General features: G+C 39.0%; 3 protein-coding genes across 3 annotated transcripts in view; 1 reads left to right on the forward strand and 2 right to left on the reverse strand.

Annotated features, from left to right (window-relative positions):
- Positions 1–1286: 1286 nt before the first annotated feature.
- Positions 1287–6254, forward strand: map1lc3b (microtubule-associated protein 1 light chain 3 beta). Its single transcript, XM_072434647.1, has 4 exons — positions 1287–1542; positions 3725–3780; positions 4486–4592; positions 5241–6254. The coding sequence occupies exons 1-4, from the start codon at positions 1503–1505 to the stop codon at positions 5416–5418; spliced, it is 381 nt and encodes a 126-aa protein (XP_072290748.1). The 5' UTR covers positions 1287–1502; the 3' UTR covers positions 5419–6254.
- Positions 6255–7639: 1385 nt separating this feature from the next.
- Positions 7640–24948, reverse strand: zcchc14 (zinc finger, CCHC domain containing 14). Its single transcript, XM_072435228.1, has 16 exons — positions 24823–24948; positions 24473–24718; positions 22274–22771; positions 20660–20830; positions 17882–18014; positions 13124–13194; positions 12973–13044; positions 12827–12888; positions 12555–12727; positions 11436–11472; positions 10920–11358; positions 10259–10356; positions 9372–9466; positions 9138–9290; positions 7965–9044; positions 7640–7787 (listed from the first exon to the last, which is right to left on the reverse strand). Exons 3-16 carry the CDS (start codon positions 22766–22768, stop codon positions 7732–7734), a joined length of 3135 nt encoding a protein of 1044 aa, XP_072291329.1. The 5' UTR covers positions 22769–22771; positions 24473–24718; positions 24823–24948; the 3' UTR covers positions 7640–7731.
- A 779-nt stretch (positions 24949–25727) lies between these two features.
- Positions 25728–27100, reverse strand: part of jph3b (junctophilin 3b) — a 29230-nt gene continuing 27857 nt past the window's right edge. Inside the window, exon 7 of the mRNA XM_072434536.1 lies at positions 25728–27100. This exon is cut by the window's right edge and continues 1264 nt beyond it. The gene's annotated coding sequence lies outside the window, so the exon portion shown is untranslated.

The following is a 27100-nucleotide window of genomic DNA, read 5'->3' on the forward strand; positions in this document are numbered from 1 at the left end:
ATCACCAAACCAATCAAAACAACTGAAACAGATCATGTGATGATTTTGTAGCAATCATTTTAATTGGTTTTCAGTGAATACATTTTATTTATACAGGAACTGTGCCCCACCAACCCTGGGTGGCCCATTTTACCTGCTGCCCCAGTTTAAGTGACTTCAGCCAGTAGTCCTACTCATTTTGGTCTTTATTATAAAGAACAGTTTGTACTTAGGGATTTACTGACTTGAACAAACACAGTCAAAAACCAATGCAATCATTTCTTGAGGAAAGCGCCCATTTAACTGACATCTACAAATACAATGGCTCTATCTGCTGGACCAAACTAAGAATCACGGTTTAAAATGTTTTGACACAATTTTGAGCTTCCACTGCGACCATACGTTCAGGTCAATGAGCCAAAAGAAGAAGAGCAGCTGAAGTTAAGGTTTTTTTAAGCGGTAAATTATCGAATTTCTACATAATATTTAAATACTTGGTAGGAATTCTACGATCTATTTAAAAATTAGCCTATGTATTTAAAATGTTATAAAACCTGCCAAAATAATTTATTTTGTTGATTTCATAAACACTTTGTCACTGTCCATTATTGGACTATTTTCTCAAATGTAACCTGTTAAACTTTCTTTGGGCGCGTACCTCAAATTAATTGAATTAATTAATATCCCTGGTACACTTGTTGCTGGGTCATACTCAACAGCTGCCCTATAGCAGCCTGACAAAGATGTGGCTGCATTTATGTGCCAACAGCCTCTCCGATCATCTCAGGCACATATTTATATGTGCAGGGTGAGGTGTTTTGCCAAAGGACACAATTACACCATTCACTTCTGCTTGGCTTGTACAGACAGCGTTTTGGTCGAAGGTGCATGTGTCAATACTGATACTGCCCCCCCCATTGGTCCAGTAAGTAACGAGCGTAACATAAAGAGCAGTGATACCATAAAACAACAACAACAACAACAACAGAACACGTTTTAATGGAACACCATCATGGCTCTACGCCTCACTTTAGTTTGACTTTAAAAGCAGTATTTTAGGGTTCATATTTGTGGTGTCCTCCTTTACCGATAGCACATCCAAAATTGTTGGGACTAACATTTATGATATTTTGTGTCTCTGGTGTAACATCTCGATCTTTTCAAAGAGGTATTGGCCCACATTGAAGACTTTGTGACTTTGTACGTCGAGCCTCGTGCGTGCGTGAGCCGCGTGCGGGGCGGTGACGTCATGGGTCAGCTGACTGGTTTGTTTTGCTGGAAGTCGCGCTGATAAAAACACAGCTCCAGTTTAAAGGAAGCGACGACACTGAAAGCCTCTGGTCCAAACAAGGCCCGATACTTTGGGCCCAGAGCGAAACCACAGCACACCGCAGCCACGTAGACCCGCTTTTTACGCGTTTAAGCGTTTTGTATTTATCTGGATAAAGTCTTAGTTCTTTAATTTGACACCGTCGCTACCTCAGTTGTTTTTTGGACTTACTGCCAGCTGACTTTGACGCAATATGCCTTCAGAGAAAACCTTTAAACAAAGAAGGACGTACGGTAAGTGTAGCCTATTAATGTAGCCGAAATGTTTGTTGTTCTCATGTGGATTTAGCGAGTCATGTCGGTATTTCTACGCTGCGGGAGAACATAACCTCTGGTAATATGGACTGGCTTGATACCCTGTCGAGAGGGCTTTTGAAGGCCTGTTTTCCCCTCGCTGAATGACATGTTACAGTTCAATAAGTAGGTTGGATATGGAGTATGAGTTAGTGCAGTAGGCCTAGTTACATAAACAAGAGTCTGTGCTTGATCAGCATTTCCAAAATACACCCTGGATCTGAGCTGTACTCTTTTGTGCAGATGCAGGTCACATACAGCGCCTGTCTGAACTAAATATATATTCTGCTGTGAGGTCTGCAGTTGTGTTTGTGGGCCATCCGTGCTGTGGAGGAAAACAAAGTGGTGTCGAAATGCAGAGGAGCAGAGCAGAGCTGCAGGATTGGGGGATGGGACAGTTGGAGAGGTTTAAGAGGGTCACAAAAGCGTTACTCCAAGCTCTTGACTGTCCCAATTGGCCACAACACAGTCCTATTTTGATCGATTAAGTGCCATTACAGAGTTGTTATCATCAGTGTTGACGAGTAGTTACATTTTAGGCCCACATAAACGCCAGAGGTTCCTTATTACCATGACAATCGGATTAAACACACACACTTGTTTAGTTTCTCTTTTGTTTTGTCAGAGGTTTTATCTATGTCATCCCCCATAAAGAATAACTTGCAGACAGTACAGTGAAACACTATTGGTCCAAAGATCTTGCACAACTCTCACATGACGAAAAATAAGTGAACATGTGCTTTGGGGCCTATACTATTGAAGGAAAATGAAAACATGTGGCCATGATTGTAAATATGAGGGCGAAAGACAACTTGTATAATGGATATACATAGTTGTGTTACTGCTGTAGGCCTAAGACTACAAGGAAATGGCTTTCACTTTAAAGGTTTGTTATTCCAAAATTGTTACATGTTCATTATACAACCTGAGTCTCAATAATGGCTCTAACTTTCCATGTGAACCCTTTTGATATGTAACTTGTTGACATGTTGTTTACTAGCCACTTGCCAAATTAACTTTTTGAATCTGTGTTGTAAAGCAGCCACCTTTCCCCACACCAGGAACGGAACAATATGTCTACTGTGTCATCAAAATGAATACATCACACACGCATAGATTCCACTGCTGACTAATTCTTATACTGTAATTAGTATGTACTAAGAAATCCCCAGTGTGTTTCACAATTGCTTCCTTATTTTAGTACATTTTTTTTAAAAACTCCGTGACTCAGCAGGCATTTGTGTCTTGTCTCACTGTGGCTTTACATACTTCGTCTATTAGTTCGACCGGGCCAAAGATAAACAGTGTGACTTGGCAGCGAAACATGTTGGTTTTGATTCTTCGGTCAAAGGAAATGCAATTTTCCATTTGGGAGATGATTTGGAGGGATGTCACAAGACTTTGCACAAACCATTGGGATGTTTGTAATAGTTCAGGTCAGTGTGCTGTAGTGTGCTGTCTGACCTAAGTACAGTTTTGTTGACCGTATTGGACAAAGGAGAAGTGCAAAGGGATGTCATAGAAATTGCATACTTGTGGAAATTAGGGACAAAATGTGCTTTCATTACGGTTGCTCAATCTTAAAAACAACAATGTTCCCATTTCATGCCCACTCATCTGCGCTAATAATTGGACTCACAATATTTGATTAGATATAAATTATGGTCTGGTAAACCGGCAAAATCCCATTAAATAGAACAAATGTGGACTTTCTTCAGTCTTGCAAAACTAACTTGTGTATATTATGCATGTCTTTTTTTCATCATTCCCCAGATGGAGACACTATTTCTCCTCTAACCCACTGAATACCGTGCAAGAGTTATTTGGAAAGCTCATTATGTATTTGCTCATGGCACCATTTGATTCCTCTTAGCACTTTTTGTTTTCCGATTGTGCTGTAACCAATCATTGAGTTCATTATGCAAAGGAGAATTCTGCTTTTTACATTCAGTCCCTTTCATTTATTTGTCTCAGATTTGCACTAATATGTGAATTGTGAGGCCACTCTCTCCTTCCATTTATCCTCCCTTTATTGCAGTAAACATACATCGCACTAATGGAAATATACCAGTTTTACAAATGGTGGTAAACACTCATTAAAAATGTTCATTTCTTTTCACAGAACAGAGAGTAGAAGATGTCAGACTGATTCGGGAGCAGCACCCAAACAAGATCCCGGTAAGTTCACATTGTTTTAGAATGAATCCAGAACAATCTTTTGTTTGCTCTTGAGTAAGAGTTCTATTGAGTTGACAAGAAAGAAAATGCTGCACACAGGAAGCCAGAGATAACGAATATGTAACCATATTTCCTGTTGATGCAGAGAAGACCGTTTTGCTTTGACTAACAATTGAATGTGACTCAAAAATACAAGTTTATGTGAAAATTAGCTTAGCACTGGACAAGGTGGTACTGAGCTGTTAACAGTGTTTGCTTTAAGTGTGCCTTGAGTCTAGGTGAATATCTCCTACTTACAACATGTAAACACATGGTCAGTTGTCCATCTGGTGACCGTAGAGACGTGTGGCTGTGCTTCCTGTCTGTCATCCCGGGGCTGCGATGCCATGTCGTTCTAAGGGTGCAGTGGTAGAGATGGGACAGATGCCCAGTGTCATTGTAACCTGACTATTCATGCAGACACATGGGGGGGAAGGGGTAAAACATAGTTAAAATATGCCTGGGGTTATGGTAGTATATTATCTTGTTTTACTAAGCACTTCTAAATATTATGTTTGGACCTTTCACTGCATGTGTGTAATGTTTCAGTCATTTTGCATTTCCTTATCAGTACTTTGGTTTTGGACAAAATAAATTTGTTTAAAACCAAAAGGACAGTGTGACACAGACCTTATCATAAGCTACACTGAGCATGTCCCTCTGCAGGTCATCATTGAGCGGTACAAAGGAGAGAAACAGCTGCCCATCCTGGACAAGACCAAGTTCCTGGTGCCAGACCATGTCAACATGAGTGAGCTCATCAAGATTATTAGGTAAGTGTCTTTATATATCCAGCCATTTATTTTGAGACCGTCAATAAATACATGAAGAAAGTTAAGTGTATATGTCTCAAAAGAACATAAGAATTTAGTTTCCTATTTGAGCTCGAACAGAAGTGTGACTTATTGAATGCTACCCATGTCTTACATTAAGACATAAATCAAATGCTTTTTCTGTTGTTTACATCCACTTGAGACAGAAAAACACCAGTTAATTTCAGCTCTACTTACTACAGATACACACAATAAAGTTCCATAAGTCAGGAGAATGTATCAAACGGGTACAGTCAACAAATTATTGGTATTTTCACAGTATTATTATGAGAAACAGTTAGGCATTATTAAGTTGTAACTGAAAGACACTGGTAAGGAAACACTGCTTGGTAATAAGTGTTTAAATAACATTTAAAATTATTGTAAAATATAAAGTTTTATAAAAATCTTTTTAAAAATGTAAGAATGAAATATAAGAATATGGAAATATTTTGAGAAATCCTCCCACATTTTGTGTCAAATAAGGTAACACATTTGTATTACTTATTAGGGGACATTGTCATGATTTTAAACTACTGTATCCAGTTCCAAAGGTTCAGACTGGCTTGCATGTTTTGATTCCTTTTCGCCTCTGTGTTTGACCACCAGGAGGCGCCTCCAGCTGAACTCAAACCAGGCCTTCTTTTTGCTTGTGAACGGTCACAGCATGGTCTCAGTGTCCGCTGCCATCTCTGAGGTGTACGAACGCGAGCGGGACCAGGACGGCTTCCTCTACATGGTCTACGCGTCCCAGGAGACTTTCGGCTGTGCCACCGCCCCACAGTGAACCACATTTTCACACCACCCACCTTCGGACAATGCTAGTTTTTAGACCTGCACCCTCTTCCCCTGTTTGAGCTGTACCTATAGTCCAGGCTGTAATCTGCCCAGTCGACCAAAAGAGTTCATTCAGTAGAGAAAGCTGCTCTTTACTGTCTTACAGCGCTCTTACACACCAGTGACAAAGGGCATTCCCAGTGTTTCTTCATTTTAATCTGCATACGTTTTTATGTGGCAATATTACCATATTTATAGGAATTTTAGGGGAGGGTTTGCCATTTTGCCCATTAGACTTTTGCCACAGAAAGGATCTTTAATACCAAGTTTCATTCCCATGTCATTGCCTCCCGCCTCGCAGCTTGAAGCATTTTCACTGTAAAACGAAGATGTTAGAAAACAACTTGATGATTGTAGCTTTGGTGTGCGTATCTGTTATAGCTTTGAAATTAAAGGTGTCTCATGGGAGTATACCCAAGTCTGGACTCACTACGAGCTTGGTGAATGGAGCTTGATCAAAATGCTCATAAATATTAATAAATTAAAGCTAACTAAAAAGGCCACACAGACTCGGATGTAAATCATTCATTTTCATCTCTATCATTTTCACAATCATGTTTTATAAGAGTGTTTTACCAGTGTTTTCTAATTTGTTGTGGATTTTACTTGATTGTATGTAAACTACAGTTGGTGTGAGTGTCAGAGGAGCAGAGCATGCCCCAGTGCTGTATATTCTTCTGCCTGTCCCTCTGATTCATTTTGCACATTCAAAAACAGCAATATCATAGAACCTCTTGTGTATTTATGTTGTTTTTGTAATCTATAATAAAGGAGGAAAAACATGTTTGTTTGTCGGCGTAATCCCTCATTCATTCGTCCAGGAGTGTTCCATTGTAGAATTTTGAGTCCAAATTACTACAACTGAATCTTTTTCTACAACATGTAAAACGTGTTGTTGTTGCTATTATTCATTAAAGGTTTGAAGAACTACAAGAAACTATATTGGTATTGGCACAGTATAAAAGTAAAATAGTAATTGCATAGATGTGGTATGTTGAGGATGAAGCAAGGTGAGGATTTCAACCATGATAAAATGATGGGCAACACAAAGTGTTTTAAGGCACACGATCAAGATTATATATATTTTTTAACACTTGCAGTTTAACAAGCTTGGAACTACACTCAAATAAATTTAAGTCCGAAACGGTGCCCTTCCTCTTAACAGTTTAAAATCAAGTGTTATGAAGACATACACATACAAAAACAATCCTGTTTGAGGCACAAAAAAAGGGGGAAAAAAATCTATAAAATGTACCTGAGTTACAGACTGCAGGATGTTAGAAATGAGATATGAGTTATGCATAAAAAACATTTTGACAGAGAGAAGCACTTTCTGTCCTAATATTAGACAATCACATATGAAACATTAAACATACTTAGAATAATCAGTTATAAATAAAGGTTGAAATCTGTGTACTGTGCCCTCCAGGGGAACAGTTATCTGAAGGACCAACAGTCCTCGTGTCTGTTGACCTCTGGGACCAGCCCAGCTACTCACGTTAAAACAACTACAGCTCTAATCTGACTTCAAGAACTCAGCGCATGAACAATAATACATTTAAAAAACACTTGAATAAAAAAACATGCACCTAAAACAATTTTGTACTTGAGTGTTGTTTGACATTTTGTAACATAACATTTTACCTGAAACATTTTGTACAGTCCCAGTCCTAGACCCTGAAAACCCAATGAATTCTTTACTCCAGCCATGACAGGAGTTATAAACTGTATGTAAACCTGAGACTCTCATTGTCTTTGTGGAGCAGCTGGAGCATAATGATGATTCTTGTTTAACAGTTTCTATCTTTGGTCATCTTGGACTCTTTCTTTATGAGTGGTCAAAAACAGTAAAAACACATAACTGTGAAAAAATATTATGATTGAACTGATTGAACTGTAACCTCGTTTGGTGCCACAAAAAAAAAAAGTTCTAATGCTACAATGATATGTTTGAAGTAAACATCAAATGCCTAACATACATACATCTATGTACAGTAAATAAACTTTAATATGTAATTATTAAAAGTGCAACTGAAGAGAGATGTGTGCTCCTACAACACTGAGGCAAAGTCCAGGCCCAGGCCAAATCCTTTTCTCTCATTAAGTTGTTTATGTAATAAAGCTTGCAGCATTGTTAGTAATTCTTGTTGTGTAACTTGTAAATGTTTACTACTGAACTGCTGAAATGAAACTATGAAAAATGTCTTAAAGTTTGTGCCAAATTTACAGAAAACGAGGTACTGCTGAAATAGGATTTTGCTGTTTAATCACCAGAGTCCTTGGTGTCACTGTGAGCGTTGTACTTCAGTCGAAACATACCTGAAAAATACAGAAAAATAATTTCAGTTGGAAACATCCGTCATCGCCTCTTTTCTCGTTCCTGTGTGAGGGAAACTAGACTTTTACAAGTGCACATGAAAACATAGTTGAGTGCTAATGGATAAGAGTAAGCATGTTTTATTTAACACTGCACAAGAGTAGTTTTGTTGTTCGAACCTGGCTGGGCTGAGTCCATGGACGGCTGTTTACAGTCTTCTGCTCTGTGTCCACTGGTGCCGCAGTTATAACAGGACAAACTCCCTGCTACATGCTTCTGGCCTACATTTCCCAGCATGCCCTGGAAATGGCTCTGTTGCTGGTCATGTGATTGTGGGCTGTGGTGATAAAGAGGCGGGACCATCATCGGGTACGGGAAGGGCGCGGCCCCGTTACCCGCCGAGGTGGATGAGGCGATGAGGGGGCTCAGGTGGAGCAGGGGTCCCAGAGTGAAGAGTGACGGCCCAGGCGAGAACTGTTGTAGGTAACCGGCTGTAGCATATCCCGGCAATGCCCCGTACGCACCGCAGTTACCGTGACAACCACATGAGCTACAGACACAAGCCGACGGTCTATGATCGGACGTACCACAGTCGAGTGACGGAGCAGAAGCGGAGGTTGGAGGGTAGTAAGTACTTCGGAGAATTGTACTGCCAGTGGCCATATGTCCTGTCTGAGGCTTTGAGGAAGAACAAGAGGAGACCAGGGGGCAGGCGAAGGGTCCCGACGCTGTAGGAGAAGATGAGGACGACAGGTGGAAGTGCAAAGGAGGATGAGAAACATGATGGTGGCTGTTTGAGGTGGACGTTAAAGCTGAACTGGTCTCCACCATCAATCCTACCGTCCCACTCACCAGCCCGCGACAAACAGAGTCCTGCTGTCGTCCAGGCGGAGACCCATCTATGTTGAGACCTGGGAAGAGCGTTTCTAATCTCACCCCAACTCCTGTGCCAAAACCAACTCCGAAGCCCAGAGGTTTAGAGCGCTCGTCGGGGGAAGGGAGTGGAGGCCTTGGTTTGCGTGGGGAGGTCAGGATTCGGGCTGGATTTGAGAGCGGAGAGAGATGATTCTGGTGGGGGAAACTGGCTTGTGGTGGGAATGAGGTTTGCGGGACGCTGAAGGGAGGAAGGGGATCAGTTTGTACAGGCAACACCTGCGCTGTGGGACGCGTGTGGCCAGCGGGACAGCTAGAGTTCAGGACATAGAAACTGGACCTTTCCTTGTCCGGGCTAGCACTAAGGGCATCCGTACCAGACACACCTAAATATAGATCAGAAAAGACACGAGGAAAAAATTAGACATAGCATAAACAGTTGTGAATCAAAGTGTCTTTTGAGTCTAAGGAGAACTAACGTCGGTGGAAGTCTCGGCTCCTGTCGAAACTGGACTCACAGCAGAAGGGGGTGCGAGGGGAGCAGGGGGAGCTGGAATATCCCGAGGATGAGCTGCTGTCTGTGGATACTGGGGGATGGTGGGTACCTGCCTCCACCTCAACTCTCAACTCAGCTGTAAACATGGATTTTGGATTCAGTGAATTCACATGGGAGTGTTTTAGATGCAACAGCGGCTTCAATGTCAAAGGTTTACCTGCATTTGAGGCGTGGTGCGATGGTCCCATGTAACTAGAAGGAGTCACTCTGGCTATTACACTGCATAACCTCTTTTCCATTTTCATCTCCCGGCTGGAAACAAAGAGGGCAATATTAAATTAGCTGGCTTCCTCTATTGCCTCTATTTTGCATGCAACCGAATGATCCAGTGAATGCAGATAAATACATAAAACATTGCATAGTAACAATGTGCAAAGTAAAGACAATAACAATGCCCAAGAGTCTACGTAACTAAAACTAGTGTACTACGCGTCCACCACTAGGGGGGGACACAACACATCTATCATGTCTGGAGCTCTTGTCATCTTTATGGAAATCTCTGCAGGATGTTTCCATTAGTTTTCCCTGTTTAAACATGCACTCACATGTGCGGCCGCTCTACTGGAGTTGTTGCTATTCAGAGTGGAAACTTGATTGAGTGATAATAAGTCCAGAATTACATTAGGAAAACTCATAGTCTATTGCTTGCAGTTGTTTTCAAGTTTGTGAATGTATTTTAGATGGTTATCTGGTCATGTACATCTTATCTGTCAGCTCGCTCTAGTTAACGATTGACACTTTTTTAGCCTAAAAGCACCTGTTGATCAGTCTTTCTGTTAATTGTTAATAGGGCAAAGTATCTGATATACTATACTGCTCTGAACCTGTGACCAAGTGACAAGTTCTACTGAAATGTTTGTTAAACACAATTTTTCCTGAATTAGTCACTTAAATAGAAAGGAAAATGGAAAAGCCTCATTTACGAGAAAGTTCTGAAACTTTTTCTACAATAAAAACCGCGCTTGATTTTCATTCAAGGAGAAAGAGTTCAGACTAGAACTGGATAACAAACATCTTGAATTTTTTATTATCATCGCTACTTACTCCGCAGATTTCTGCAGCTCAAGTTGAGTCTTCAGTTTCTTTTTAGCTCCTTGGGTAAGATCGTACTTGTTCAGGTCCTCCTCTGTCAGCGCCAAGAACTACAGAAAGTAATGTTGTTGTTTTTTTAATCTTTAGTGCAGAATCAGATAAAGGGGAGATATTATGCTAAACAAACTTTAATGAGCTTTTGACATTGTTACAGTGGTGCTTCCTTATGATAAGCTTACTCATCAAAGTTGTATTTTAAATCATTCCTGTATGTTAAGAGTAATCCTGAGGCTCAAGTGATCAGAAAGTTCCTGTTTTCACCTACCCCCTATCCCTGCCCACAAAAATTCAAGACTTTGAGTGACACATGTAAGGCTCTAAAATGTCATGTAGTCACAAAAATTTAAACATGTAAATTACAAACTTGTTACGGTGAAATGTCACTATGAAGGGGTGTGGCTTATCAGTTCTGCAGTTTTGAACAGGAAGTCAACGCACCAGATTCTATTACTAAGCCATTTCATGTCAATATTGAGATTTAAAATGAACAAAATATTAAATAATGATCTAGCCTAATATGTCTCCTTTGAAAATTGATTGATTCATCGATCAACATTTAACTGACTCATTGGTGTCTTGTCATTGATATAACATCAAGAGAACAAACAAATACCTCCTCCATGGTGAGCTGCTTAAAGACAGGGTAGTACTTGTGGAGCCGCAGTTTTCTCAGCCAGTCCAGAATGCCGTTCTGCTCCGGGGCACTGGCCTGGGGCAGCGCTGGTGGCAGTGCATGGGACGGGGGGCGAGAGTGGAAATGGGAGAAGGAGAGCGTTTGGGAATGGGCCTGAGCAAATGATAACGATTGGCAGTATGGAAGGGGAGCACTGGTCTGACTGGGGGGCGTCTGCAGGTGATTTTGGGGATAGGAGTGCTGTGCTGTTGGGTGATTGGGCACATCACCTGTACTGGGGTGGGGTGGAGGCAGAGGGGGCAGCGGAAAGGCCTGTGGGAGGGGAGGAGGGAGAGATGCGATCGGGAGAGAGGGACGGGTCATGACAGAGCTGTGGGCGCTGACGACCGGCAAGATGCTGGCCACTTTATACACAGGTCTAAGAGAAGAGAAGAGGAAGACTGATGAAGAGGGATAAATAACAGTTATGATAAAAACTAAATAATAGCATCACACCTGTTGACACCCTTGTGCTGCACCATAAATCCAGGATCTGTGTGGAAAAACAAAACAAATGTCTTCATACATCACAATCAAGAAGTCTATTAAAGAAAGGTCTAATCAAATTCAGCTAATGTCTAATGTATTTTATGAAGAATTGTGTGGTAAGTAACTTTAACTGAAACAGATGGTTGTAGTTCATACTGTTATAAATATATCAGAGGAACATGTTATCATTTTATCGCTGAGGCAAGTTTGTAGTTAGTAAATTTTGTTCACTGACAGTGGCAATAAATCCTTCTGATTCTTTTGTCCAGCTATTCAAATAGGGCTGAAACAAGTGAATCGATGAATCACAACTAATCGATTATTGAAATAATTGTCAACTAAGTAAGCAATCGAACAGACATTTAGAGTAATACAAATCTCCTATTCACAGGCCTTTTGCAATTTAAACCACAGAAGAACAGCTCAAGAGTTTAATCGATTAGCAAAATAATTATTAGTTGCATCCCTAATTTGAAATTTACGGTTATTGGGTAAATGTCTCAGCCACAGTGGGATCACGTTCATACTCAATGATGGTAAAACTTTGACATATATATGTTTTTCCGTTCTCTCTAGTATCTCCTATCTCTAATTACAGTGGATGAGATTATAAATAACCAGCAGATGAAGTCACACTCAGAGATCAATGGCAGTTACACTGTGCAGCATGAAGTCAAAGGCATCCAACACAAACACGCCAGACCAAATTCCCCAACCAAAATAGAAACAGCTCTTTTTCACACCTTCACAACACAGACTCAAAGAGTCCCTGCAGACACCTCTATTAATCTTGTTCAATACAATCACATAATCATAATCATAATAATACAATTAAGTGTCTTGCCCAAGGACACAGCGGCAGTATTAACTGGTCAAAGCTGGGATTTGTGAACAGGTTACCACAGCAGCCGCTGGATCACACTGTCACAATCCACTGAAATGTAACCATTTATTTTATACAGTTTATGTTTGTCATATTTTGGCTGCTGAAAGGCCATTCAATAGTGATAAGGTCGAATTAATTTGATTGTGATGACAAGTTATCACATGATGTACGTGACACGTTAGGTCAGATAATGTACTTACTAGAGCTGGAGGTATATGAACAGGTGGTTGCCGTAGAGACCGTGCCCTGTGAAGGGGGCAAAGTAGGCAGTGGGTTTGCAGTAGGGAAAGTGGGCGTCGGAGGCCGGGACCTTTTGAAAAACAACTGGACACTGTGGTGCTGGAGCATATGTGGGGGCAGTGTGCACAGACACCTGAAGCAGAGCGAACACACAAATTCAACTTTTTATGTAAATGTAATTTAACGTATGTATTTTCTGCACTTTATGACTACAAAGACAATAAACCGCTACCTTGGATCCATGTTCTGAGGAAGGACTTTCTCAACTTCGTCATCAGAAAAAGCTTGTGACAGCTTTAGGAAAAATAATACAACTTGAATCACTTGAAGCCTGGGCACATGAGGTAAGAAATGTATGGTCTAAACTAAAGCACTGACCTGTGTAAGCAGTTCTGTCACCTCTGGTTCAGTTCGAACTACAGAGGACACAAATCCATCCGACCACTGAGTCTGAAAAGAGTTTAGTATCATGAGCATTATTATTATAAACATATATAAACATTCATTGTATTTTCGCTGATGTATTTACCTCAAATATAAGCTCAGTGGTCTCTTCAGACCTGCGTGTGACTCCTCTTAGTGTGACTCTTTCAATCATCACTAAAACAAATTCAAATGCAATGTGTTATATTATATATATACACCAAAAACCAAATTATAATTAAGTGGCACTTAAATTTCAAGTCATATATATATATATATATATATATATATATATATATATATATATATATATATATATATATATATCTTTTGTGTGTGTGTTGTTGCAGAAGCAATACAAACATTTCAAACTTGATTGAACTTGAAGGAACAGACTCCATTCTCAATACCAATTTTGATACCACAATGATAACAAAATACTTTTTTGAGACAACAAAATGTTCTAATACAAATAATAACACAAAATAATAACGTGTGGTCTTAAACTAGTTCGGTCTTGTTTATTTGATTTTCTTTTGATACCTGCTCAAATGTGTAACTAATTTAGGACAGGGACAATACAATGTTTTGCATTATATTGTCTCATGGTCTTGCTGTATCATATCAGAAAAATGTATCACAATACTTTAACGACACATCTTTATAATAAATCTGCAGTGCTTCACTGCTTTCATAGTTATATCGGAATTATATGAATTCTACAGAACGGGAGAGTACAATTAACTTGATCGGCCAAATACTATGATCAAAGAATATGTTTTATGTTACATGTACATGTGTTTGTGACTAAGTTACAGACAAATGCCAGTGTTGGCATCAGTATAGTTGATAACAGCTTTGATAGTGGCCAAAGCACAACCGGGCCATAAAAATGCAATTGCTTTAATAAATGCCAAGCTGAGACAGTTAGTATCTTGTGCATAATATCTAAATATCTAAATTTATTCCAGGCAAATTATTGCTGTTCCAAATAATATTTAGCCAGAGTACTTACTAGTGAACTGTATTGCAATACAAATCAACATATTCATATTTTCATCTATTATGGGTGAAAAATTGCAATATCTTGAATTACAATATATTGTGTATTACAATATATTGAAATTGCAATACATATCGTACCGTCATCATGTCGTATCGTGAGTACATCCTACCGTTCCAACTCTACTAGTTTTACTATTCATGTCTTTAGACCACACTGTCTCACTGTCAAAAAGTCTCATCTGTTCACTTTGTAAAAGAAGCAGACTATAACAAACCAGGACAGTCAAATATCAAGGTGGAACATTAAATATAATCTGACTTTGTCTTTCAGTACACATTATGTAATAGTCAAAGGTGATTTGTGGAAGTCCTATACATTACTTACACATGTATCCATGAAATCCATGTCTTAAATAATAAAAAGCCTTGAGTGACCTTGCAGTATTAATGTAGTCCTGTTAATACTTGAGCAAGACCTGCCCCAGGAGAACAGGCACGTTGGGACGTCTTCTCTGCCATTACAATTATGTCATTTGATACAAACTGAGCTAAAAATGTGGGGAAGATAGGTGTGTGCACACACCTAGACAGCACACACCTACAGACTCAAACAGCTCAGACTGATGTGGAGTGCATTAAACAGCAATAAAAACAAGAGACCAAAGATAAAGGTGGATGCCCATGTAATTATTAAAAGAAACATGAATTATCCATCTTAGTATGGAACATATGTGACTGAGAGAGTACACTGACATAACAAAATACCTTATTTAATTGAAACTACCAAAATAGAATCTGATAATAAAAATGGAAACTCTCTCCAAAATCTTATCAATCTGGTTTCATTGAGGGGTTTCCAACCTATTTTAAACAATAACAACAAGGTAAAATTCTACAAAAAATGTCCACGCCTGTAGGTCCTTAATTGTCTTTTGTTTAAATGTGTAAATGTTTTGTTTTCTCACGCGCGTGGTGTTTTCTAAGCTCAGGTCCTCTACCAGGGCAGTATCTTTGCTGTTTCTCCTGCACTTTTCTGGACTGAGATGTCTGGTAAAACATTACGACGTTACAACACAGGAATGGGAGGTATTATCAAGAGCAACAGCTTCTGGATCTAGAAGCTTTTGTGGAACAACTTTCTGGATCACATGTTGTTCCAAACAAAATGCTCCTATAGCGCTATATATTTGTTTACAGACTTTTAGAAGGAATATGTAGGTAGCATCTGTATTGTGTCCAATAAGCGAGGGAAGGATCGGTGGAATTATATAGTATAGTAGTAGAAGTATATACAATATATTCAAACCTGTTTGTAGTTACCATGTTGGTAACATGTTAAACATGTTGTTTAACACGCTAAGGATTTCTCATAATTGATTATGTAGCCAGAGAATAGGCCGAATTCATAAAAGGTCCTAATTAACAAAGGTATAGATTTAGTGGGATCATTCATAAATAAAAGAACATCATCCGCATAGAGTGATATCTTATGAGAACTGTTTCTATGCCTCATACCATAAGATCCAGAGCAGTTGCGTTACAAGACTGTTGTAATAATTGTTAATCATAATCATAATCATAATTGACTGCTGCATTGTCTTTGGTCATTTATTAACCACGTTAGCAGAGGGACAAAAATGTCTACAAAGGTTTTATAGACCTCTGCAGGAAAGCCATCTGAACCACAAGATTTTTCCAATTTTTAAGACAAAATTGACTTCAACTGTAATGTTAGTATTGAGCATTATCCTGTAGGTCCATTTAGGGTCATTTTAATCTCTGAAAGAAAAAATCCATATTACATTAACAATTAATATTTTTAGATTTGTCACAAAAGTCACAGAAATATTTTCTAAACACATTGGTTATGTAGACTGGTTTTCAACGTTTTCCTCTGACTTCTGTTATTATATATTTCATTTTTATTATTTATATAGTTCCATTTCTGTTCTTTTAATTTGTAGTGCGTTCAGTGCGTTTCTTTTACTAACCATAACCTCTTCCCAACTCTCAGCTGTACGAGAGCATTCATGTTCAGCCTCTGCTCCTGTCTGTTTGCTTCATGAATCCTTTTCCTTCTTCTAGCAGCACAATAGGAAACTATTAAGCTTTGTAGAAAATACATTTGTCAGATCAGTGTCTCCCTTATCATTATCATCAAGATTTTCTTTTGTTTTGTTACAAAAAGTTGAGTCAGATAGTTTTTCTTTCAGGAGAAAGTTACTTACATTGTATACGGTGCATTATCCAACAAAAGTATGCTTCCTATACTGCTATGCTTTACTCATTTCAATATTGTTTTCGAGACCAAGAAAAATAAAAAAAATGCAATACTTTAATGGGGATATGAAAAAAAATATAGTCGTTCTGTCCAGGGTGCCTACATGTCCAAACATCTACTAAGTCCACCTGATCTCACATTTGTTGTAGAGTTTGTCTTGGAATTAATTTAGCACCTGGTAGGTCTGCGTAATGCAAGTTTCCCACTTTGACTCAGGTCTCAAAGGCTTTTTACCTGGTTAAATAAAGGTTAATAAACAAATCAAAAGTAACTGTATAGGCCTGTCACAATAATTACCACATCAACCCATTGTTCAATAAAGAATAGCTTGAACAATAGTTATTGTTGTCTACATTTTGTTCTTTTGTAGTAAAATCATTTCAGCTGTTGCGGGTTGAATAAGTCTCTTCTATGTCTCTTCTATTATTAACACCATTATTAACTAACTTGTTAAGTGTATCATTCTGCAATTTATTTTTCGCATCTCGTGTTTTTTGTGTGTGTTTCAATATTACCATTCATAGCCATATTTCCTGTGGTAATATATTAAAGATTTGCAATCACGACAGGCCTGACTTTGACGAGACTGACAGCTTGTTTTTGTTTCCTTATTTAGTCTAAAATCAAGACAACTACAGACATCATGAAACTGGCTCAGTGTCAGTGAGTGCATTTCATGACCTTTGCTGTATTTCTGCTCCATGTGGTGTTACTGTCTGTTGATGCTTTGATGATGATTGCCCAAAAGAACCTTGAACCTGAAACCATGTGCACAGCACACAGACACACACCTCCGCCTTAGGGCTGCATTCTTGGGACTTAGACTCTGAGTTCAGATGTGCCAGCAGGCCGCATCATGTCGGACCAGGTTTAACTCTGTGTGGACAAATGTCAACACCTGGGATACCTACAGTCTGCTAGGTTAAAAAAAAAAAAAATGTGGATCCCCATTAGCGTCTGCAAAGCTGTAGCTATTCTTCCTGTGGTCCATAGTTAGTGCCAAATGGTCCAAAAGACAGACTGCAACTTAAGGAAAGTCCCCTTTATGTATGTACCGGTATGTTTAACTGCTCTACTGACTTTATTGTTTATTCTTATTGGATTGAATTATTAATTAATGATTGTTTGTGGCAAATGTATTAATATGCACAAGATTAATCAAAAAAACAATACCCAGACTATAATAAAATAATAATCCTAAAACTAGTATTGAAACTAGATCTCATTTGTATTTGATACGGAAATAAATCACAAAAATCTGACTAAATTGGACCTTTCCTGAATAGTTTTAGTGTTGTCTAGATCTATATCAAGACTAGTATAAGACCACAAGGTAATCTTAAAGAAAGTACAATTATTCTGTGCTGAAAATGACATTTTGTCTAAAATTGTTGTTTGTTGTTGTTTTTATCATTATTATTATTATTATTATTATTATATCATTATTATTATCATTATTATTACATTATTATTATTATTATTATTATTACTACGGTATTAAAGTCTGTATCGAGTATAAAGCCTTTTCCTTTCAAGTCTGAAATTCTAGCATTGTGACAACACTAATTTGCACAATACCTTTTGTGTTTTTTCCCTGGTGAGTTTTAGGTGACGGTGCTGTGTCCTGTTTGTGCAGAGCAGGAGAAAGAGGTGATGGAGGCGGGGCATCGTGATGAGGAAGGCCAGGATTCACCTCCACTCTTCCAACAGTCTGAAAATCACAGAAAACTTGACATTTCTTCACGCTAACGTTAAACAAAAATCTACTTTTCTCTGAGAAAGAAATGCAATGTTTAATATAATTAGTAGAGGCTGTCCAAATTGTTAATACATTTATATAGTTTGGATTATTCCCCTTGAATGTTCAGATTTATAAGGCTTATATATTATATATTTATAAGGGACACAGTGTTTTTTTGTTTAATTTCTTGGTTATAATAACTCATTCATTGTAAATGCCTATATAAGTCCTATTTCTCTCACATTTTCATTAGATTTTTTTTACAATTTGGTAAACAAAAATTTCAAAGGTGCAAATCCTTGGTCATAAACCAACCATCTTAAGCTTTTAACATCTTTGTTTGATTCATATGTTTTGATTAGCTCTTTCCAGGTCGTAAGCACAGAATTTAAACAGGGATTTTTAATTTCCTCCAAATTATCGTTTTTCATCTGCCAGAAATGTACAGGAACCTCTGGCACAACATTACTCTCAATGTTTTTCCAAAGAGCTTCATATTCCAGATTATACACCAGTATAGCAACGCTCTGATTGGGCTGAAACAAAGTCATTTTTCAGACAAGGTAAACCCTAACCTCTTTTTTCTTTTGATAATTGTAGGTTTTTGAATCGGATATGATTATTTTCCCTCTTTCCAAAGATGGTGGGTTTGTCAGGTGACCATTGTTTTTAATTCTTGATGTTGGACCATTGTAAAGAGCCCCAATATTTTTTGTTATTAAGTTGTCTATTTGAAATTTCTTCAGCATTTAAATAAATATGGCCAGCTAACGAAATCAAAAGCCTTTTCAGAGTCCAAACAATTCTCACAGTTTTGTTTTGTTGTTTTTATTAATTAATGATTCAATTTGTGTAAAGATTTTTTTGTTTTGTTTTGTTCTTTTGGACATAGTTGTGGTGTAAATATCATAGTCGATATATTGAGATATATAAGGCACAGTCAAGTCGATCCTTCCTTTCTTTAGGTATTAGAGATATGATGAAAATGTTGATCCGCTCTCATAATATATTTATTTGGTAAATATATTGCAGTTATCTTAAGCTTCAATGTTTTGGTTTTTAGGACAGAAAACTCACTCATCATCTCAAGTACAACTTGCATTTGCCAAAAACAACTGAATGTGGTTTGTGCTGAGTATTTTCGGACATGAGTTACTGTAACACAACACAAACGCAGCAATTCAAAACACAATCTGTTATTTTAGCATGTTTTATAAACTTTCTGGAGCTTCAGTCACATGTAAAATGTGGCGCATAAAATCAATGGCACATGAAGCCACAAGGCGAAGAATCTGAAAGCAGTTTAACAAAGCTACTGCCACATCCACATGAGTGTCTCACAACCTGCTAACTGTCTGCACACTAACACTGATCACCTAAATGAAACATCACTTTTAAGATAACAACAAGGTGTATAGCAAAAGCTAAACAAATGATATAAAACAATAAATGGACCAACACTGCTGGTACTTTAACTGTATTTTATAGCCCATTAATGACAACATTTAACAGGGTGATTATGCAGGTAGGCAGAAAGCAAACACGTGTGGTTTGGCCACTGTGTTCATGGTTTTATTGTAACGTACAGTATATTGATGCATACTCAACTTTTTCAAGTGACTCCAGCTGTTTTCTGTTAGTGTCAAAAGCTGTTAATTCAATACTGCTGCGATGAAAAGGGGTTACAGCTAACTTTAATGAATAATCTACATTCATTCTCTACATTGGTATCTATTCATATTAGGTATGTGGAATTAGCAGATGTATCCAAAACGTGCTTGATAGTGGTAGCAGACAAAGGACACATAACAAACTTGGTCAAAATAATTTTCCATGAGGCTATAAACATGTTTATTTTAACAATATATGAAACTTAAATCCCATGAGAGTGAACGTGACATGAGACCCTGGCTCTCAGAATACGCAGTGATTTCATGCAAGCCAATACTATCGCCTGAGCGTAGGTGAGAAGAGCGTCCTGCAATGTTTACAAGGTGTTGAGCACTTCTTTCACCATTGACCAGGCAAGAGGATCTCTTCTCTTACAAGAGGTCAAGACTTTTCTATGCTCATGTAAAACCTGCGCCTACAAAGCTGTTGCTGTAAACGTTTGGACTAAAGGTGAGAGTGCAGTAAAAGCTGTGTGAAGCAGATAAACTGTGTTTTAATTTCACAGTGAAAGTCTGTCATTGGCTGCAGAGCATTGAGGAAAGGAAGAGAGCCACAGAGAGCCAGCGTTTACAGCTTCCTGGGGATTCACTGGAGACGCACTCACCACAGCGGGTTGATTTCAGCATACAGAAATGTGCTGACCTGCACTAAGCAGGAGCCAAGGGCAACAAAACACTAAATACAAACGCTCCTCTTTGAGCCGGGTACTTTCCCTTCACTGCTCACACATGTTCAAACAGACGGGCTGCATGTCTGTGTATGTGTACCAGACAGACACAAGGAGCAGAGGAAAGCAAACCATGTCCTCAGCTGCAGCCACTACTCTTTTAGCCGTTATATTGTAAATGAAATACAAAACAAAATACTATAAGCAGTCAAGGCACAGCTGCAGCTCATTTAATTGCTATATTTGCTAGGAGTTGTATCCAGATGGGGTTGTGTACCTTGTGCCAGCAGGTGCAGCGCGTGTGGCACGGTAGGCAAGTTGACAATGACAGGTAGGGGGCACTGTCTTCACACCCAGAGCCGGAGGAGGGGGAGAGTGGGGCCTGGGGCTGCTGAGGAGGACAGTCTGAGGATGCACCCTGAGCTTCTGCAACATCTCTGCTGCTCACCTGCAACGCAAACTCTAGGTCAGCCACACATATTATGAGACCAAAGAACTTTGCTGGTTGTCCAAGAAAAAACAATTGTAAAAAAAAATAAAAAAAAATAGCAAATGCAGGTGAAGAAAGCAAAGAGCATTTGAACTAGTAGTTTATTATTTCAGTTTTTTAACTTGCATTGTGGCTGGTGATTTGTGTTTGCCCCCTCTTGACAATACAGAACAACTATAAACTAAATTATGATAGTGAAACAATAGTGTAATAACTTTGAAGCATTAAAACTGAGTCATTTGTAAAAGAAAATAATTATATTCAAATGCATTAATTCAAGAACTATATCCATAACGGTCAAGTGGTTACCGTTTAGGTTTTTGTGACTGCTGTTAGTGTGACATTTCACATGCTCCTACAACACTAAGTCTTCCTGCTGAGGAGTGAAGTCACAGACAGACAGACTTGATGTATAAACAGCCATAAATCAGACCTTCACAAATCTGCGTGAGCGTGAAGGAGGAGCACAGCCCTCCACCTGCTCCTCTGCTCTGTCATTACACCTCCTCTGAGTCAGTCACAAGGTAGAGGTTTCTTCCCCAAACACTTTCACTGTGATCAGAATCATGTCATTGCAGCACCAGCGCCCCATACAAATGTCAAACCCCTCAACGTATCGGATTAAAATATATAACGGTGGGTAGATATAGTTAGTCAATATAACTGAGAGCACAACAGAGCCACTTTGTCGTAAGCAATCAAATTGTGCAGTAGGATAAAGAGACTGAACTGGTAATATCAATTCAAATCTTCAGTTTATTCCCATTTAGGGTTGTCGATGGCTTCAGCTGGTTCTGGTTCTAATAGGTTAGTTGCAGACATAGAAACATTCATGCTCAGAAAACAAGAAGACAGAAGAATACAGACCCAATACAAAGGGAGAAGGGACAAAAAGCAAAAACATTAAACTTGTAAAAAGAAAATACAGGAGGTCCCAGCTTTTGTGTGCGCGGAGCCTTTATCATCACAGTTGTTTGTCTGGTTTTCTGTTAGATGTCAGGTCCCAGGAGCAAACTACAACTAAAGCTGTAGTTGTTGATATTTGTTAAAGTTATTAGACATTGAGGAGCAGATTTCACAAACCCGGGTCCAGAGCAAACTGACTGAGGGTGCATCTGAGTGATAAAGGAGTAGCAGACGGTACGTTTTCACACTTTTAAACGAGGGTACGATACATCCTTTTGCAGTTTTGCACCCATTTAAACCCAGGCCCAAGATTTCATAACTCACCATTTACACCGCTTTTTTCATTTCCAAATGTTACAATGTCATGTGCATGAACTCTTTTTAACAGATAATTTATTGATTGTTTTCTGTAATCATTAATTGAGTGTATGTATAACAATATAACAAAAAATGTGATCATAATTTGAGCAGAATATTTGTCTGCAGAGCGCTTACCTGCAGGATGTCTTGAATCTGGCTCAGCTGCAGCCTCAGGACCTGTTTTTGGTGGAAGCTGAAGGCCGGGTGGTTGGAGGCCATGGTGAAGAGCAACAGGAACTGCTCCTCCGTCCTGCCATCATTCAGCGACAGCCCATAGTTGTTAATAACCGTGTCTATGTGCGTAAGTGTCCGGTACAGCACCGCCGCGGCCTCCCTGTTGCTCGATCCAAGGAGGGCCAGAGAAACCAGCAGCTTGCTCCGGACCACCTCGTCTGTGATGTTGGTAAGGCCCGACAGATCGGTGGGGTTGTTGGCCTTGATCTCAGCGTCCCGGAGCGAGTGGTAGTCCTTGCGAGCCAAGTCCTCCAGGCATGAGCCGAGGAAGCGCAGTTCGATGGGGATGCAGAGGTCCAGCAGGCCACACAGGAACTCCACCCTCTGGGCCGAGGTGAGGGTTGAGAACCAGCGGTAAACACCTTCCCTCTGGATCAAGCTCCGGCCCTCCACCATTCTCTAGGACCACAAGAGGCGACAAGCTCTGAGACCGGACTCAACTTCAGTGAGAGAGTGAGGGTTAAAAAGTGCTTTTGAACAGTGAAATATCTTTGTTTACATCCCTCCCTCTGTAATGTCCCTACCAGTGTGGAAAGTAACAAAGTACAAAGGCAAAAGTACTGTACTAAATTTTACGGCGGATTCATTTACTTCACTGAATTTGAAAGCAGATATCTGTGCTTTCTCCTCCACTGTATATATATTTTTAGCATATTTATGACATCATGCCCAGGTATCAAATTAAAGGTATTGGAAAAAACAAAAATATATAAATGAAAATGACAAGGAATATCAAGAAATCATTGTCATTGTTTCTGATGACACAAATGAAACACAGTTCTTTAGGAGGAGGCAACATTTTACTTTTTAATTGTTTTAAATCTGTGAGAAATGCTTTTACTTTTTGACTGTAAAAGTAGGCTAAATTTACTTAATTTTTACTTCAAGTCTATGACAGGTTCTACTGTTTTTCTAATTATAACTTAGTTTGGTAGGGTAGCACCTGTGGTACATATTCATCATAGTTTTACCTCCCGTAAGTTTCAGTTTGTGAAGAAGTTTTGAAAAATAAAAGTTTAAAATTACAGGAAGTAGTCCAGAGTTCTAAAACTAAATCACTCTGGGATGTGCCATTGAAATCAGACGATTTACACTCGACTGACACACTTTTCTGACAGTTTAGACGAGCACTCCACAAAAATAAGGTTATATAGTATTATTCTTTATCAAATCATAACTATTGTGTAATCTTTATGTACCTTTACCAACGTCATATTTGCTGCCCATGTCCAACCACAATTATAAACTTTAAACTGCAAAATGTTTAGTAAAATCTGAAATATAATTGTGTTGACAATATTTTAATCGCATAGACTTTAAGAAGATTTCTAGGCAATACTTTTAATTATTCATAGTATAGTCGTAGTAGTAGTAGTAGTAGTAGTAGTAGTAGTAGTAGTAGTAGTAGTAGTAGTAGTAGTTGTCGAAGACTAGAAGTAGCCTAGTAGTGTTAGTAGTATTAGTAGGCTAGTAGTAGTAGTAATAGTCGGAGTAAACCAGTAATAGTAGTAGTAGAAGTCTACTAATAGTAGGCTAGTAGTAGTAGTAGTAGTTAGTAGTAGTAGTAGTAGTCTAGTAGTAGTAATAGTCGTAGTAAACCAGTAATAGTTGTAAAAGTCTAGTAATAGTAGGCTAGTAGTAGTAGTAGGCCAGTAGTAGTAATAGTAGTAGTAATAGTTGCAGTAGGCTAGTTGTATTAGAAGTATTGGAAGTATTAGTAGTAGTTGTAGTTGTAGTATTAGTATTAGTATTAGTAGTAGTAGTATTAGTAGTAGTAGTAGTATTAGTTGTAGTATTAGTAGTAGTAGTATTAGTAGTAGTAGTATTAGTTGTAGTTGTAGTATTAGTAGTAGTATTAGTAGTATTAGTATTAGTATTAGTAGTAGTAGTTGTTGTAGTAGTATTAGTATTAGTATTAGTAGTAGTTGTATTAGTATTAGTATTAGTAGTAGAAGTATTAGTATTAGTAGTAGTAGTAGTAGTAGTAGTTGTAGGATAAATGTCAGGGCTTTACTGGAGGATATTGTGTCTTTGGTTTGACATGTATAAAGTAAAGTAGACTACAGTAGGGGCATACAATGTGCGCAGGCTTACACTCACTTACTTAATAGACTTTGGCCGCAGTTATTTGAAGCGGAGCCGCTCCTTTGGCGCTCGTCAGTCATAAACCTATAAGTATTCTCCTGCAACACAGGATCCACAGAAAAGTCCTCAATAGTTTAGGCGAAGTACAGCTGAGCTCTGACTGTCCCGTCAGAGCGTCTCCAGAGCCCGTCCTGTGCCTCTCTCCTCATGTTTTCAACCAACACCAACTCGGCATTCAAGTTTAGACCGCTAGCTTCTGCGCTGGAAAATAATAATTAAAAAAAAGTTGCATGGCTTCACCAATCGAAGCATAAATGGTTAACATGGAACAGTGCTTGAGCTATGGAGACAGGAACCTCTCTTACCTGAGGTGGCAGATGAAAGTCGACTTTTTGACTCTTCAAGTGTTCAGTTTGAAACTGAGTTGAAGTCTTTTGAATCCTGCCATGAGACTTGAAATCGAGAAAAAAAACAGCTGTGTGTTACATTATCCCCACTCTGTAGTAAGCCCCGGCTCCGTGCAGGGAAACTCTCCTGATTGGCTGAACATTGAGTTCGTTTCAGACGCGCGGTGCTGATTGGATGAATGGAATATCCACTGTTCTGCTCTGCTTTCCATGGCTTTACCACATCTTTTTCTCATGTGCTCATACATATCCAGACTCTTTAAAGTGCCAAACACATTCACACGACAGAGTCTGTAGATTCATGACAATAGCCTACTGAACATGGCTCACCATAAAGGCGATAGCTCACAATCTGCTGACTTTGATAGATTTTATATGCATGATGTCTGGAAAGTTTTTGGATGTGTCTTTATATATAAAGTAGGCCTGTAGGCTATTGATCATTTGTTGGTTTTGTAATGAACTTGTAGTCAATGCATATGACCAGCAGATGGAGCCATAATGCCGCTCATCATCTTTGAAGGTGTGGATCGTGCGGATAGTGTAGCGCTCGAGTAACATTATATTATTATGAAGTGTATCCTCTGTGTCGACACGGATTATAATCATAACTCATATAAAGGTCAAGTCTCTATTGACAAGATAGTTATTTGAGCTTTTCTAAAACATCCTATTTTACACTCAAGTCCTGCCTATATCATCAAAGCCCCGCCCACTCACTGACGGAGGTTCCGTTTTGGTTTCTATAGTTACCGTACCTCTCCCTTTTAACCAGTCTCGTGCCACTTTCTTCTTGTATCAATAAAGATTCACACACAAACAGTATTCACACATGACAAGGTCAACAAAGAGCCAGGAGTCAGTTTCTGTCAAACACTTTCATTTTTTTCTCAAAATCAAAATCAAAACACAGTAATTTCCAGAAAGAAGACAGAAGGAAAGAAAGAGAGAAAGAAACCTTGAAACTAGAAAGAGAATAGAGTTTGGCATGCTGAAGCATGCTGCAGACTGATGGTGGCACCAGGTAATGTCCCTGGGCTGAGGCTGAACCAGCTCTTCAGCCTGGGACCTGCAGAAACCACCAGACTCCTGTGGCACAGGCACATCTCACTGTGTTCTGTAATGTGGGGGCACCACAGATACGCCTTCAGCCCAGTTGGACTTCCAATTCTTAATTTGATCAGCGCTGTCAGGCAGAACAACAGCCACTCACTGCCCCGGGACGTTGTTACCAATGGCAACAGGCTCAACCGACTCATCACGAGGAACAGGATGCACACACATGATCACACACTGCTAAGCATTTATGTACCCATATGAAAACAAACACAGAGGCAACTTTGCTGTCTCTCACATGAGAAGTCGATGCCACTGCAGGAAAAAGATGGAAATATGCAATAATCCCTGCGTTCTGATTAACTAACGTCTCTGCCATCACAACTGTGATGGCACTACATCTACTAAAACTTACATCTGGATGTTATCATAATAGTTTTCATAATAATACTTTTCAGTATTCACACAGAACTAAGATATATATAACATTTCATATGCATGCATCATTTTACTCTTATAGATTTGTGTTACTAAAGCAAGGCAGATGATACATTGTTTTATTCATCTTGCATGTAGTAATACAATGCTATTGTTGATGTTAAATTAAGTTTTAGAGGAGATAGTGTGCAGGGGCATCAGCAAGCAAGACAGACCCTTTCCCGCCAAATCAACAACCAACACCGTATTTTGTGAAGGATGATTTGCCTCAGTGCAGCTTGGTCCCTGAGTGTGGTGCTGATGAGAGTGGGCAAGACGATGACAGTGACTGTGTCATCATGAGACGCTCAAGTAAGGTTCATAAACAGCATGAAAGGCCAGACCTGCACCAACAAAATAACTCACCCACATCACTGTAAAGCCTACACAGCTTGATGTGGCGGCGGATCTCACATAACAAGGTAGAAGCTGCAGACATTTCCCCCAACAAATAGAGTTGTGAGTATCCAAAACCAAATACTAACAAATTTGATAGACAAAAATCACATAATTGGACCTTTCCGGAGTAGTAAGACTCCGGAAAGAAATGTCTTGGTCTGTATCAGAAAAAGAGGGAATTATTATAAAAGAAACAATTACTTTGAGTTGAAAATTACAATCTATTGTCTAAAAAAAAGTTTTTTATTTGGGTCTGACACAACTATTTTCATTATCCAGTTTGGTATCGTCAGCAATGATAATG

The sequence above is a fragment of the Eucyclogobius newberryi genome, unplaced genomic scaffold (genome assembly GCF_026437365.1).
Source record: "Eucyclogobius newberryi isolate DKJ021-1_F unplaced genomic scaffold, fEucNew1.0.hap1 SCAF_7, whole genome shotgun sequence".
NCBI lineage: Eukaryota > Metazoa > Chordata > Actinopteri > Gobiiformes > Gobiidae > Eucyclogobius > Eucyclogobius newberryi.